The 16,655-nt window shown below is 39.0% G+C and overlaps 1 protein-coding gene across 3 annotated transcripts in view; it reads left to right on the forward strand.

Annotated features, from left to right (window-relative positions):
* dnajb6b (DnaJ heat shock protein family (Hsp40) member B6b) overlaps positions 1-16,655 on the forward strand; it is an 87,249-nt gene that overhangs the window by 58,917 nt on the left and 11,677 nt on the right. For all 3 annotated transcript variants that reach the window (XM_055664518.1, XM_055664507.1, XM_055664498.1), the window contains exon 9: positions 16,218-16,430. In XM_055664518.1, coding sequence (XP_055520493.1) covers positions 16,218-16,430 — 213 coding nt within the window. The remainder of the gene's footprint in view (positions 1-16,217; positions 16,431-16,655) is intronic.

The following is a 16,655-nucleotide window of genomic DNA, read 5'->3' on the forward strand; positions in this document are numbered from 1 at the left end:
AGAAGTTTGCAGTATTTTGCTTTTTGATTACCATTTAAAATACTTTATTTAGGTCTTCCCAATGTCTGCAGAAAACATTGTCCATCTGTTGTGATGGTCAAGAACCTCTAAACTAGCTATCAATTTCAATGACCTCTTCAATTTCTTAGCATTATGGTAGCAGCCACAACTATCCATAGTTTTCTTAGGTTTTGTACATGGATGCTATAGTTTACTTAGTTTTACAGTGGATCATCTTGGGAGTAAGATGCCCCAGATAGTTCAGTGGTAATAGTGGCCATGAACATAAGATGCATGTTATAACATTTAAGCCTTCCCATTTGCTGAATTGTGACTTTGACCATAACATAACTTATACCATCTGGATAAAATTTAATCTTCAACTTATCAATTCTGTTTTCTCCTTTCAAAGCCTCTGAAATTATTATGCCTCAACATTATTCCTTTCTAAAAAAACAAGAGATTGTCTTCCATTTTTTTGATACTCTATAAATTCCTGAACTTGGTCTATAAAGTTTACATTTGTCTTTGAAAGAGAAAATTGTCTACAGAAAGGTCTAAGCTATAACATAGGTCCACCACCAGGGGATGCACTGCTTCTAAATTTTTCTGTTCTGGTGAAATGCCTAGTGCACTCTAATCTTTATTTTCAGAGTTTCTTCCCATTTCAATTAAGCAACAACCAACATGTGCATTAGGCACTGCAAACATGCAAATAAGTAAACTTCTAAAGATTATGCACTTTCCAAGAGCCTAAATTATGCAAATATTTATCTTCAGTTTTGTTGGAGAAACACCAAGTGTTCCTATATGAAATTAGATGCAAAACTGGTGAACATGAAAAACAAGTAAAAAGATCCTGCAGTGACTTACATCCTGACACCTTAAGCCTTTCCACTATCTATAAAGCACAAATCAGGAGAATGAGTATAGCTCCAGCACTCAAGAAACCCAAATCTATCAAGGTCAAAGCAGACCGCTTATTTGGTACTATTGACAACATTTGTTTTTATTATCACCATTGCAATTATTCACCCAGGTCATTCTCGACAACCTATAACTATTGCTCTGCGAAAGAACATAACGTGCAAGAACACCACCTGCAGGTTTTCCTTCCAAGTTGCATACCGTCCTGACTTGAAAATATATTGCAATTCCTTCATCATCATTAGATCTAAATTGACTTGACTCTTAGTATTTAATAAAACAGTTTATGTGCCCTCTTTTGATGTCAACACCTCGCCAAAACGTTGACATCTTTAAGTTTAGATCTGAATATGATGTAAGCTGTACATTCAGCTGTGCTGTTAACAGAGACTTAAAGTAGAGACTGCGTTGACACACTCAGTCAAAAGCTGTTTTAATGTCTCGGGCACTCAGCCTCACCTCACCATTGTTTCCCTTTATCTGTTTGCAGCAACACAGTGGTACAGCTAGAAGAGCCGCCGTCTCATAGCTTCAGCAATCTTAGGTAGGTTAAGGGCCTGTCCCACTTGGCAATTTTTTTCGGCGACTGCCGGCATCATATCAGTGTCACCAAAAGATTTTGAACATTTCAGAATCCAGTGGCGACAAAAAAGTGTTGCGACACTTGAAAAAACACTGCGCGTCATACGTCTTCATGCTGCTAATTTTTCGGTGACCTGATACGTCAGCCAATGATGCCGGCAGTCGCTGAAAAAATCCCCAAGTGGAACAGGCCCTTAAATTGGCCTCTGCAAATTAGCCTAATGTGTAGATGAGGTGTAGGATTTGGGTAAAATTGATGGGACTATGAGGAGAAATTAAAACAAAACCAAAAAGGATTAGTGTAAATGGGTGCTTGAAGTCAGCATATAATGTTCCTCTGGCATATGACTCTATGACTATTGTAGATGGATTTATTTCTAATTTCCACTTTGATGATTTAAAAAAAAAATGTTTTTAGGCGTTTTGGTGGCAAAACATCGATAATACTCTACTAAATAAGACAGGGTCATACAATAGATAATAATGTTTACAGAAAGAAAACAATTGTGATCATGTTCTAACCAGAAAGCAAGTGCGGGCACGTCTTACTGAGCCTTTACGCATTTAATTATTCGGAAGTGTGGGGCATGTACATTGGTCAGTTTGTGAAGGGCAAAATCTTCTGAGCAGCAGCAGCAAACTGTATCTATTTATTGTGACTCTTTCAGCACGTGTACCAGGAAAAATCATTCATTTATTTAAAATGAAATCTTTAATCATAAGCACATCTTTTTTGTAAGCATTATGTCAAGCGCAGATTACAATAGAATGAGTTTATTTAGTTGAGCATTTGAACATTTTTATTGAAAATAATACATTAGCTCTGTTTAAATTACAACTTTTATATTTTATGGTCCCATTTGTACATAGTGGCAGGACGATTTTCTAGTTGTAACAAAAGGATTAAAATATAATGTAATAAAAATCATTACTAGAATTAACTGTACCAGGTTATAGTTAGGTTTCTGCCTCAAATGAAAATTAAATTACATTCAATCCTTTCCCTAATGAATGGAGATGTCACAGAACGTTCTGGGCTTTTCAAAGTTGTACGTGTATGAGTAAAAGAGCAGAAATAGCTTGCTCTCAAAACAAGGGTTTTGGACAGAGTGCGTGCATTTACTTTAGTGGGCTTTCCTTGACTTCACCATAATGATATTCTGTGCCACAGGGTTTAACTCTTACTTACTCAAAACAAGTAATTAATAGCACACTTATCATTAATAAAGTAAGATTTCAGATGGCCCTTGTCCTGCAGAAATTGTGACATGTTTGCTGCGCTTCATTGATAAGTTTCATTTTAATATAAATGGTACTGGTTTGAAGTCGCATTCCTGAGACTTAACCTTAAAAATCACAGTTGTCGCTTTAATACAGTACTGATGGAATTTTTGAGTCAAATAGCATTTATTGTTGTATGCACAAGATAGACGAGGTACAGGTACAATGGAAAGCTTCACAGCATCCCAGGCTTGTGCCTCAGACAACATAACATCATATATACATTACACACAAAATTATGCAAGACCGTGAAAAGAAAAGACTGTGCAAAACAAGACATGAGTGCCAAAACACAATTGCAAAAACAAGTTCATGGTAACACAAAAGGTGGTGACTTTGACACTTGACTAGATGTGTCCTAGGAATGCTCAGATGATTTGGATGTCTTTCCAGCAATAAAAAATATAGCCCTGCACTGCAGTATCACCTGTCACAGACATGAGAGGAATAGATCGGGTAGAGTCCCAGATTAGGGGAATCGAGGACCAGGGGACATAGGTTCAAAGTGAAGGGGAAAATATTTAATAGGAATCTGAGGGGTAACAGATTCACACAAAGGATGGTGGATGTATGGAACAAGCTGCCAGAGGAGGTAGTTGATGCCGGGACTATCCCAACGTTTAAGAAACGGACAGGTTTGGAGGGATATGGACCAAGCGCAGGCAGGCACTAGTGTAGCTGGGACATGTTGGGCCGAAGGGCCTGTTTCCACACTGTATCACTCTATGACTCTATACACAAGAAATCCCCTACAATTGGTGAACTCCTTCGTAGTGTGATTGTTTTGCAAGTGAAAGCAGAACCCCTTTGTACATGTGCAAGCTATGTGCAAATTCAAAATAACACATTGCATTCTGACTCGATGATTTGAAACTTAATTGCAAGATCAGTATTTGGCACCAGTTATTAATCACTATGGCGCAGCGTTAGAGTTGCTGCCTTGTAATGCTTGCAGCGCCGGAGACCCGGGTTCAATCCCGATGACGGGTGCTGTTTGTATGTAGTTTGTCCGTTCTACTCGTGACCGCGCGGGTTTTCTCTGAGATCTTTGGGTTTTCTCCCACACTGCAAAGACATACAGGTTTGTAGATCAAGTGGCTTGGTATAAGTGTTAATTGTTCCTAGTGTGTGTAGGATAGTGTGAATGTGCGATGATCGCTGGTCGGTGCAGACTCGGTTGGCCGAAGGGCCTGTTTCTGCGCTGTATCTCTAAACTAAACTAAAAAAACAAAATTTGCCGACACAGATGCCACCATGCAGCCACTTGTTGCTTGGGGAACATGTATTTTGGACCAATGTATAAGTCCTAGAAGTAGATGGGATAAATCCCTAATTGTAGATTTCTGAATAGATCCGCGAGTGCAACAATATAATTGCTGGTTGGAAAATCGGAGCCATAAGCTATTGAAAATCTATTGTATGCCTTTTTTTTCAAATGTGAGGAAAATGTTCACTCCAGTTATATTGATTTTGGCCCATAATTTTGTCAGCTTTATGCTTTTACTGATTTATAGTGTTGGTATAAGCATAGATCTTAGTTTAGAAGTAATTGCTCCGAATAAAAATAAAACTGCCAGATGTGGGGAATGTTCCAATCACTCAAGCTAACTCCTGACTGATTCCAACATTTTCTAATTACAGATGCTCGAAAGTTTGAGCCTCCATAACAAGGCCATCGCCTTTCTATAAACTTGTGATGCTAGGTCATGCTTTCAACTTAGTTCAGTTGCTATTTAAGTGTTCATACAAAGTCAAACTAAGCACATATTCTTCTCTCCAACTCACTTTGACTTTGCTAGATATAATATTTTGATACTTCTAAGTTGTCTTTATGAAGGTTCTGTTGAGATAAATGTTCATGCTTAATAAGATCTTTAGAGCATCAAAATGTTATCTCAGAATAAATTACAGGCAACAGAGGAACATAAGTGTCAATTTTATGTAGCAAATACGCATTTACTGTGTATCTTATTTCTATGCACATATTTCTAATAGGTCTATATCCCACTGAATTTTTTCTCTATCCACAATTCTGCTAATTTTCATGTCAGCTCAAATTTACTACAGCTACATTTTCATCCAAATCATTTTTATATATCATAAACAACAGAGGTCCCAGCACTGATCCCTGTGGAATACCATTTGTCTCAGACCCACACCCATCAGAATAACACCCGTCCTCCAGTCAGAATAACACCCCTCCACCACTACCCACTCTATGTTCTATGGCTATGCCAATTTGGAATCCTAGCTACCAAGTCTCCATGGATCTTATGGGTGAGTGTAATTTCATAGAGTTGTAGAGCCCTAGAGCTGTAATGCATGGAAATAGGCCTTTTTGCCCAATCAGGAACAAGCCAAATAAATTGCTCAACCAGGTTTCACACATTTGCGTGCCTCTGGCACGTATCCCTCCAAACCTATTCTATCCATTGACTATTAGTGTTTTTTAAATGTTGTAATTGTACGCATGTACAATTACAACATTTAAAAAACACTAATAGTCAATGGATAGAATAGGTTTGGAGGGATACGTGCCAGAGGCACGCAAATGTGTGAAACCTGGTTGAGCAATTTGTTCCTGATTGGGCAAAAAGGCCTATTTCCATGCATTACAGCTCTAGGGCTCTACAACTCTATGAAATTACACTCACCCATAAGATCCATGGAGACTTGGTAGCTAGGATTCCAAATCCCACTGATTTCTAACACTTCCTCATTTTTTTTCACCTTCCTTGACAAGCATGCACTTGGTATGTCAAACCAGGGCAGAAGTCCCGACTAGTGACTGGATCTCCCATAGTGTAAAGGGCTTGGTTTGGATGGATTTGTTAAATGTTTCCAGGAAAGTTTCATTACTCAACATATGGATGGCCCTACTAGAGAGAGCACAACAGTGAAACTTTCCTCTTGCAGAACAATAAGGGCCTAGACTAGAAATCAGTGGGGGAAGCACTTTGGGTCCAATGACTTTAATTCTATTAGTTTTAAAGTAGATATGGAAATAAGCTAGATTCCTCGATTTTGGCAGGAAATTGAGTTGGTTGGGTAGTCCATTTGAGGTAAGATGGTTGGCAAGTTAAAAGTGACATGCATTCACAGGGCAGTTCCAGTTAAAGGCTGGCAAGTTTAGGTAGTTGACAGAGCGATGATCGCCAAGGTGCTTGGCAAATCCCTCCAATAGCCTTAGAAGTTATGGTACAGAAGGCAATCAGGGAGGGTGAAATGAACTGTAGATTGGGAAAATCTCCAACAGGTATATAAGTGTAAAAGGGTGGAAAACAGTACCCCTTAAGATCAGCAGGTCTTTTACACAAAAGGAGAGATGTGCAGTTCCCATGGTGCACAAAGCTATAGGAAGGATGTCATGAAACAGGAAAGGGTGCATAAGGGATTCACCAGGATGACACCTGGATATGCACGTTTGAGTTATGGGGAGAGGCTGGATTGGGAGGATGTTTTTCTTTTGGAGCCCAGAAAGCTTATTGAAGATACAAAATCATGAGGAGCACAGATAAAGTGAATGACCACAATTTTTTCCCCCAGAGTAAATAATTCTAAAATCACGAGGTGAGAGGGTAGAGATTTAAGAGGGAACGAGGAACATCTTTTCTACTGAGAATAGTCAGAACCTGGCATGAGCTGTAAGAGGAAGCTATCGAAGCGGATATAATTACGACTGTCAAAGACCGTTGGACTGAAAGGAAGAATTTAGAGCTATATGCCAAATGCAGGCAACTAGCCCAGAATGCCAACTTGGTCAGCTGATGGCTCTATTTCCATGCTCTATGGCTCTATGACTCTTTGAACCTGGCGGCTTATTCCATGCACCCATCATGTACACACCACACTCAAGTCCCACCATGGGGAAATGACTTGCTGAATAAACTTCCTGCTGTCATTCCTTGGCCAAACATGACCTCGGGAAGTCATGTGGAGTTTGTTCGTTCTCCCTGGGCCTTGGTTTCTTTCCACATCCCATAGGCATGCAGGTTTATAGGTTAATTGGCCTCTATACGTTGCCCCTGGTGTGCAGAGAGTGGATAGGAAAGTTGGATAGCATAGAACTAGTGTGAATGGGTGATCAATGGTTGGTTGGATTCGTAGGACTGAAGGGTCTGTCTCCATGCTGCATCTTTCAATTATTGGCTTTTTAAGAGGGACGGGCTAAAGGGGTCAGGGGTTATGGAAAAGGCATATTACTGAGTGGGATTCATGTGAAAATGTTTCCTGCACTTTTCTATGTTTCAACTTTGTCAGCATGCACTTGTTGCAAACCAGGGCATGAACACAGCAAAAATGCACCTTGTCTCAGTACTGCCGAAAGTGGCAGTTCAGGTGGACAGTGAGGTCTGCTTGCATAAGGTTTTACCGGGGCTTGTACAGTGTGTTCTGGTCACACAAAGGAAGCAGGAAAGGGTCTCACTGGATGACCTAGTTTGTACAGAGGCTGGATGGAGGACAATAAAGTATCAAAATCATGAAACAGATTGAATGACCTCTATGTGCTTTCTAAAATCACGAGGTGAGAGGGTAGAGATTAAAAAGCTTTTTACTGAAATCTCAGTGGCATGCTTTTCGAAGCGGATATAATACGAAAAGACCGTGTGGGCAGAATTTAGACCTGCATATCTTGGTCATTGTGCCTATGTTCATGCTAAGTGACTCTTTGAATGGCGGCTTATACCATTCATGTAGCCCACCATGGGGAAATGAGTGATAAATCATCACTTTTTCGGGAATCTGTGTTGCTGTGGGAAACACTGAGGAATGACTTTCCCTTGGGATGCTTATAGCTTGGTCTTTGCAAAGATGTGGTCAAGATCCCTCGCACTAAAACCAAGTACCTGCTTTGCTTCATAAAACATTGGAACTGTTGACATGAAATTAAATCATCACAGACTAGTCCTTGTTTGAACTGTAATTTGAGCTAATTCATATTTATACTTTGGATTAGTGATATTACAGCCCTTTTATTCCATAGGAATGACTTGCATTTATTTTATACTTTTTTGTGGTCCCCTCGGGTACCTGCATTTTCATGGATCATGAAATTATCTCATCACAGACTAGTCCAACTTTTTAATTCAATATTTATATTAGATATTACAGCCATTTATTCCATAGACTTGCATTTATTTTACTTTTTTGTCCCGGGGCATTTCATGATCATTATCTTCCATTTTTGCCATTGCATATTTTCACTGTCATCTGCTTAAAAAAAAACCTGCCAAAATATATATTTTTAATTATCTGAAGCTGTTTCACCTCCCCCTGGCACATTTCCCATCGCACTAGCTTTTTGTTTCATGTTGCTATGGAAAGGTTAATGTGAGACAGCTTTGAGGTCAAGCAACTTCAAAAAGTAAATAACATAGTCTGCTGCAGAATTGTGTACTTAGTTTGACAAAAACCTTTTCTTGGGGCAGCCAATTGTTACAGTACTGAACATGTAATGCAGTAATTGCTTTCGAAATTCCAGGATTTTCATCATGTCAACCATGTGCATTGTTACAATGTCATCCGTAATGTTTGGGACATAGACCCATCTATTTATTCACCTCTGTACTCCACAATTTGAGATTTGTAATAGGAAAAAAAATCACATGTGGTTAAAGTGCACATTGTCAGATTTTAAAAAATGGCGATTTTTATACATTTTGGTTTCACCATGTAGAAATTACAGCTGTGTTTATACATAGTCCCCCCCATTTCAGGGTGCTGTAATGTTTGGGACACATGGCCTCACAGGTGTTTGTAATTGCTCAGGTGTGTTTAATTGCCTCCTTAATGCAGGTATAAGAGAACTCTCAGCACCTAGTCTTTCCTCCAGTCTTTCCATCACCTATGGAAACTTTTATTGCTGTTTATCAACATGAGGACCAAAGTTGTGCCAATGAATGTCAAAGAAGCCATTTTGAGACTGAGAACCACAAATAAAACTGTTAGCGACATCAGCCAAACCTTAGGCTTACCAAAATCAACTGTTTGGAGCATCATTAAGAAGAAAGAGAGCACTGGTGAGCTTACTATAATCACAAAGGGACTGGCAGGCCAAGGAAGACCTCCACAGCTGATGACAGAAGAATTATCTTTATAATAAAGAAAAATGCCCAAACACCTGTCCGACAGATCAGAAACACTCTTCAGGAGTCAGGTGTGGATTTGTCAATGACCACTATCCACAGAAGACTTCATGAACAGAAATACACTGCAAGACTCAAACCACTGGTTAACTGCAAAAATAGAATGGCCAGGTTACAGTTTGCCAAGAAGTACTTAAAAGGGCAACCACAGTTCTGGAAAAAGATCTTGTGGTCAGATGAGACGAAGATTAACACGTCAGAGTGATGGCAAGAGCAAAGTATGGAGGAGAGAAGGAACTGCCCAAGATCCAAAGCATACCACCTCATCTGTGAAACGTCGTGGTGGGGGTGTTATGGCCTGGGCATGTATGGCTGCTGAAGGTACTGGCTCACTTGCCTTCATTAATGATACAATTGCTGATGGTAGTAGCATAATGAATTCTGAAATGTATAGACACATCCTATCGGCTCAAGTTCAAACAAATGCCACTAAACTCATTGACCCAGCAAGACAATTATCCCAAACATGCTGCTAAAGCGACAAAGGAGTTGTTCAAAGCTAAAAAATGGTCCATTCTTGAGTGGCCGTCAATCACCCGATCTGAACCCAATTGAGCATGCCTTCTATATGCTGAAGAGAAAACTGAAAGGGACGACTTGTCCCCAAAACAAGCATAAGCTAAAGATGACTGCAATACAGGCCTGGCAGAGCATCACCAGAGAAGACACCCAGCAACTGGTGATGTCCATGAATCGCAGACTTCAAGCAGTCATTACATGCAAAGGATATGCAACAAAATACTAAACATGAGTACTTTCATTTACATGACTCTGCTGTGTCGCAAATATTATGGTGCCCTGAAATGGGGGGACTATGTGTAAACACTGATGTAATTCCTACAGGGTGAAACCAATATGTATAAAAATGGCCTTTATTAAAATCTGACAATGTGCACTTTAACCACATGTGATTTTTCTATTACAAATCTCAAATTGTGGAGTACAGAGGCAAATAAATAATGATTTATCGTTTGTCTTTGTCCCAAACGTTATGGAGGGCATGTGTGTTGAACCTTTCCTGACATTTCCAGCTGTAGGAATTATTATGCAACCTCTACATGTATGGTTGAAATTTAATGTTACCTGATGCTGTATTTCTTAACAAATCTCATTAAAGGTAAGCCTAATTAAAGGTACTAAAATTACACAAGTAAGATTTTACTCTGTCCTGATTTCCAAGTGTATGTGAAGTATATTATATTGACGTGTCAGTATCAACTGTGCAGGCACAAGTAGACCTTTGGATATGCACGCCCTTTTTTCTGCTTTTATGCAAGAGCCATTACAATTCCATTAGCACATCAGTGATTGTTTTATTGGAGCCCATAAACTTATGTTTTATTTGCGAATGTATTGTTTAAATGAATATTTCTTCAGTATTCATGAGCTGGTTATCTCCCTTTACTTTCAGAGATGTGCACATGACCACAATATAAATACACGAGCCCTGACCTCTGGTGCATTTGTTGAGCCAGTTAATGTTTTAATGTAACCAGAAAATACTGGAAACACTAGGACACCAGGCATGTTTTGTGGAGACAGAATTTGAATCACTGTATTTTACAAACTTGTTTCTCCCCATTCTGTAAAGTTTGGCAATACTGGTATAGAAATTACCTGATTAATTATTGCTATTAGATGTCAGCTGAACCTGTGTGTACCTATTGAAACATTTGTCTTTACTTTTATTTGTCTGACTGCCTGGAGGCAGGGAATAAGGAGCAGATGAATTGCTAGCTAGTTTCAAAACGTAATGCAGTAGGTGGGAGTAAAGTGCAGCTTTTCACTGTGGAAGAAGAATGGTAGTGCTGTCGACAAAGATTCATGCTGGGACCATTGCAGTCCACAGTCTACATTGCCAATTTAGAATCTAGCATCTAGATTTAACATTATTATATCCAAATTTTTTGAAAGACATCAAATCGGAGAAGACTGTCAACACTGGGGTGGACTGAGGAAAAATTGCAGGAGGACGTAAATAAACGTAAATTGGGCATGTAGTTGGCAAATGATATTTTACAGAGATAAATATGCAAATATTTTGATAAAAAGAATAACAAGATTAATTAATAATTGGACGATGTAAGTCCAAGTGCGTCAGAGGAGCAAAAGGATCTCAAGAGTACAAATATTTTAATCACTAAAATATCACTGTTAGCAAGCCCATAAAAATACTGACAAGCATTTGGACTTTTTTTCTGGAGTAGTAAATTTGAAAATATAGAAAAGGTGAACAAACCAGGATTCTTTCCTCTTCAGAAACTAAAACATAGCATACGCTCAGGGATGACTTAAATTAGGCCTTTAGACCTATGATATGTTTGATAGGTTTTGCCAGAGTGGACATAGAGACAAATTTTCCCATGTGGGGAAAACCACAAGCAGAGACCCTCAATAAGATAGTTATCAGTGAATACAGTAAGTAATTGCAAAGGTCTTACCCAAAAAGTCGAGACCATTTGGTTCGAAGATAAACAGTAAAAGCTGGAGTAACTCAGCGGGTCAGACAGCATCTCTGGAGAAAAGGAATAGGTGACGTTTCGGGTCGAGACCCTTCTTCAGTCGTGACCCGAAATGTCACCTATTCCTTTTCTCCAGCGATGCTGTCTGACCCGCTGAGTTACTCCAGCTTTTTGTGTCTATGGTGTAAACCAGCATCTGCTGTTCCTTCCTACACAAGACTATTTGGTTTATTGGCTTATTATTGTTACATGTACCAAGCTCCAGCGAAAAACATTGTTTTGCATGCTATCCAGTCAAATCATATTATACCCAAGTAAAATCAAGCCATATATAAGTACAGTGGCAAAAAGAGGAAATGCAGAGTGCAGAATTAAGTGTAACAGTGTTAGAGCATTATATTTACAAATGAAGTGATTTTAAAAATCCTACATCCCCATTAAGGTTGCAAGCAAACATTCAAGAGTCTAACAGCCAGAATGCAACTATTCATGAATCAGGTGGTACGTGCTTTCCCAAGCTTTTGTATCTTTGGCCCAACGGGAGAGGCAAGAAGTGGGATTGACGGGTGAAAAGTGGTCCTTGATTATGTTGGCTGTTCATCAGTATTAGAATGATGGAGTCGATGGGGCGGGGAGGCTAGTTTGTGTAGCAGACTGGGTTACATCTACAATAGTTTGGTCATGCGTTTGGTTGGGATTACGAAGTTGAAGGCAAAGCTAAAGTCTCCTGCGGGACTTACTGCCACTGGAAATGGTTACAGCAAATTAATATGGTTGCATTTAAGGTGAGGCTGGATAGAGGAAATAGCAGGGGTACAGTGACAAAATTAGCTAAGGCAAGGTTGATGCATAAACACCAGCATGGACAGGTTGGGCCTAATGACCTGGACTTCAGCCATGTGTATTCTTCTCTTATAAAAAAAAATATGATCTTAAATTTAAAGCTAGTCCTCCCTGTTTTCCTTTGGTTTTATTTGAATTACGAACCCAGGTATTGTTATCACTATGCTATTCAAAGGTTAATTGCAGGCCACTTGTTGGAATTTGCCCCTTGGTTTTCACTCCGTTTTGCAGCTCAGTTTACCTTTTACCATCCAGAAAGGAACCAGCAAATTGAAAGAAAGAAACACTAATCCAGTTAAATAGCTATGACCTGCATTTAAGAGACTATTAGACAATTGAAACAGCCTTGAGAAGGCAAAGTGAATCGATTGCCCTCCTAGACAGAACATTTCAAATTGCCATTTGTTATACCAGGCACATGATCCGTTCAGCCTCTACGTGCCAGATATGAAAATATCCTTCATTGTTTGATTAACAGCCAAACCAAATCAAAATGTCTCATCATTTAAGTTACCTCTGCTGTGACTTTGCTCAGTCTATTGAATATTAATCATATCTAACATAAAATTCCTTTCTTCTTGCAAAATTAGCCATGCAACCTTCTCGTGCTCTCATTGCATATGTTCTTAGTGTGAAGCCAAAATTCTGTCTATATTCGCTAAACTTGTTAATCAGAAGATTTTAAGTCCAGAGCCCTTTATTACATACACCATGTATATATTTTGTGAAGAATTTAAAAAACAGAAATTAATACAAATCTGGATTAGTTTGCACTGGTCACATTTATATAACAGGAAGTAGCACCCTATTAGTAAATTAATCACTTCCTGTGATTTTAATGGCAGCAACCGCAGGAACTATTTTTACTGGTTAATGTGGATCTCATTTCAATTGATGGCATGTTGGTTGCCAAGGAACTGTTTGTTTAGCGTGAGATTTGCTGCTGTGTATGCTTGAATGACTAGCAGTTAATCTGAGCAGCCGTTCATGGACCACGTAGGTAGAAATTATTGCCAGCACTCACTCTTTCACTGTAATTTATTAACATTATCAATGCACGACATTTACAAGGAAAGTGAGTTCTCCATAAATACCCAGCATCTAGCCTTTACAATTATGATTTTACGATTCTTATACAATTATACAATTATGATTGGCTCTGGCTCCAAATTCAGCCCATTGTATAGGAAGAGAATGTTTATCTTGTCTAGCATCATTACCACACATGGACAATATTAATGACGAGACATTGGAGGTTGATTGTGACCAACGCTATCAAAGGCTGAAGATGGGTTAGGAAGGATGAAAACTAACAATATGTCCATATTATTCAATTTCTCTTGGAAATGTAGTGAGTAAGTAACTTTATGGAATTGGCCTTGTAAAATGGAAAATATAGATGGTGTCTGTCCCCATGGAATAGTATCCAACGGGAAACCAGTGCCTTCAGCAGAGAAAAAATGGAAAAAAATAAAAATTGTCAGCCAACAAATATCTGTAAAATTCACAGCAACCAGTTCATGTGACAAATTGGTTCATGCACAATATGCAGTTTCCAGATGCAAATAGGCCTGGTGAATAAATGACACGAATTATAACAAAGTAATTAAGTTCCAGTTGTTAGGTTCCATTATAATTGAACTCGGAAATGTATGTATGTGGTGCCTTCCCTGTGTTTCATTCGGAATTTGATTGGAATAGCTCCAAAATAATTATTTGTGTTTAATAGTCTTCCCTCACCTTTCAGAAATGCAAAATTGCCTTTATAATCTCTGTATGCTCTATATTTTAATTTAAATGTCATATGGCATAAGATAAGTCGCTATTGTTTTGCGAAGAATGCAAGTGTAATTTTAATAGACAACTGAATTATTACTTGTCTTGAAATATTTGAGTGATATGAAATCGTATCTCATTAGTATGCAGCATTTCAAGTTAAAGCAACGTCTGAGGTTAATTAGTAGTACATTGCTATGTAAAGGTTGTGTGGGATTTTATTCATAATCTAGTCAATCCTATTTAATAGTATATCTGACAAATTCAAACCTTATTTGCATATATTTTCTCGACACCAGAGTAACATCTATTCATTATCATGTGTAATATTCATCCAATGCATCAGTTACAAAGTACTTGAAATACATATAAATTATCTCTCTATATTTAATGAGAGCAAAGTTCATTCCTATGATTTCACAAAATAAGCATCACTTTCCCAAAAATGTAGAGTTAGGATTTAATTGTTGTTTCTCAGTACTAATACTTGGTTTTAAAAGCTTCTCTGTGTCCTTGCTGTATTGATATGTAGGATGCAGAGTTAATAGGAGCAAGTCTCCCAATAGATTTGGCAGTTATGATTCTCCATTTAATTATTTTGTAAGACCTTCAGTTTTGGAACAAAGAGAAAGTAAATCTCTGCTGTGTTCAGATCGTGGAGACTAGCTACTAACTTGCACGTGTGGTCCTTCTGTTGTGACCTTGGGTATTGTACTGACCCTGACCTTATCTTCACCCATATCCCCTATTATCATCAACTGTTGACTCTCCTCTCTCACTTACATAACAAGTATTTCTGACATGGGTTGTTGGAGTGTGATTTTGCCATATAAATGCCATGTGCCTTTTCATCCTTTTTTTGATGATTTCACCTGGATAATGCCTTATTCACGATCGAGTGCCTAAATCAGCCCTTTTTTGCCGCTTTGCTAAAAGGTTGCGCTGTTTTATCTAGTTGTACCGTGATTACAATGACATTTTCTATGTTAACACGTTAATATGAATGTGTTATTAATAATATTAATAACTTACAAGAAAACTTCGACCACCGGGACGAAACCGGGGGTGCCACTGTCGGTCATTCATTTGTTCGTGCCGCTGCCCGCTGGTTCAGTCTTCTCCAAGGTCTATTTAAGAAAGAACTGCAGATGCTGGAAAAATCAAAGGTAGACAAAAAATGCTGGAGAAACTCAGCGGGTGAGGCAGCATCTATTGAGAGAAGGAATAGGCAACATTTCAGGTCAAGACCCTTCTTCAGACTGATGTGGGGGGGGGAGAAAGGAAGAGGCGGAGACAGTAGGACTAGAAGGAGAGCTGGGAAGGGGGAGGAGGGAGAAGACAAGGGCTATCTAAAATTAGAGAAGCCAATGGTGATACTGCTGGGGTGTAGACTACCCAAGCTTGGCTCCTCACTACATTTACTGCTGGCTCCAGTCACAAATCTGAGTTTTCGAGTGATCTGCGCAAGGCATTCATTGATGCTGGAATTCCACTGTGGAAATTGGAAAACAAATCTCTCGGAGGTTTTTTAGAGAAATACACTGAGGAACATATACCAAGCGAGTCATCATTATCGAAAAATTATGTTGACAGCAACTTCAACATTGTTGTGCAGAAAATTAGAGATGAAGTTGCATGCAACAAAATATGGATCTCAACAGACGAGACAACTGATGCTGTGGGGAGCTATGTTGCCAATGTGGTCATCGGAACACTGGAGGCAGGTCAACCATCAAAGGAGAATTTGTTGACATCGGAAGTATTGGAGAAGTCGAGCAACTCAACTATTGCTCAGTTGTTTACATCTTCACTTGCTGTACTTTGGCCAGAAGTATGTTCTTCTCTTTGTGACTTAAAGTTTTATTCCCCAAAAGTCGGCATTGAACATGCTTAGCTCAAGGACTTGATAGAATTGCCAAGCACATACATAGCTTGTTTCCAAATGTTAGTCGCGTAGTTTCCAATGTCAAGAAAATCTTCCTCAAAGCACTGTCACATGTGCAGTTGTTCTCCTCAGCCATTTTTGACCAGGTGGAGTATATGGCTCTCTGCTGCAAATTTTGAAAAGATAAATGAAATTGTCGACTGTTTTGAAGAAGAAGAATCTGCTGCAGTCAGGATGGTCACTTTTAGAAAGTGCTTGATAATTCTACATTAGTAAAATTGTGTTGATGAATTTGCATTGTGTTCTCTCTTTTAGGAGTTGAAGATGAACATGCCTTTGCCACAGAACTGAGACAGCGAGGACAGCAGGCCTTACCAAGTCATTCAGCTGACAGCCACTCCTCACGCCAGCATTCCATGTCATACCCAAAACACAACTACCAGTATCACGTTGTAGAGGATGAACATGTCGGGTCACCAACAATGGTCTACAATATCCCAGATGAAGCAGCCAGTTCCAACACAGCAGGTGTGAACGCAAGGGAGAGAACATGGTAGAGAAAAATATTGAGCAATTGAGTTCTGATCAAATGGGAAAGCGGTTTCTTAGATAAGTTTGGCATCTTTATTCTTCATCTGGGCAAATTTACCTCTGGCCTTATATTCTTTTGGTAAGCCATTACCAAACAAGGCCATCAATTACGTAGATAGTTCTAATTTAAAAGGAAAAGAACACTGATACTGAACTAACGGC

The sequence above is a fragment of the Leucoraja erinacea genome, chromosome 2 (assembly GCF_028641065.1).
Source record: "Leucoraja erinacea ecotype New England chromosome 2, Leri_hhj_1, whole genome shotgun sequence".
In the NCBI taxonomy this organism is placed as follows: Eukaryota; Metazoa; Chordata; class Chondrichthyes; order Rajiformes; family Rajidae; genus Leucoraja; species Leucoraja erinaceus.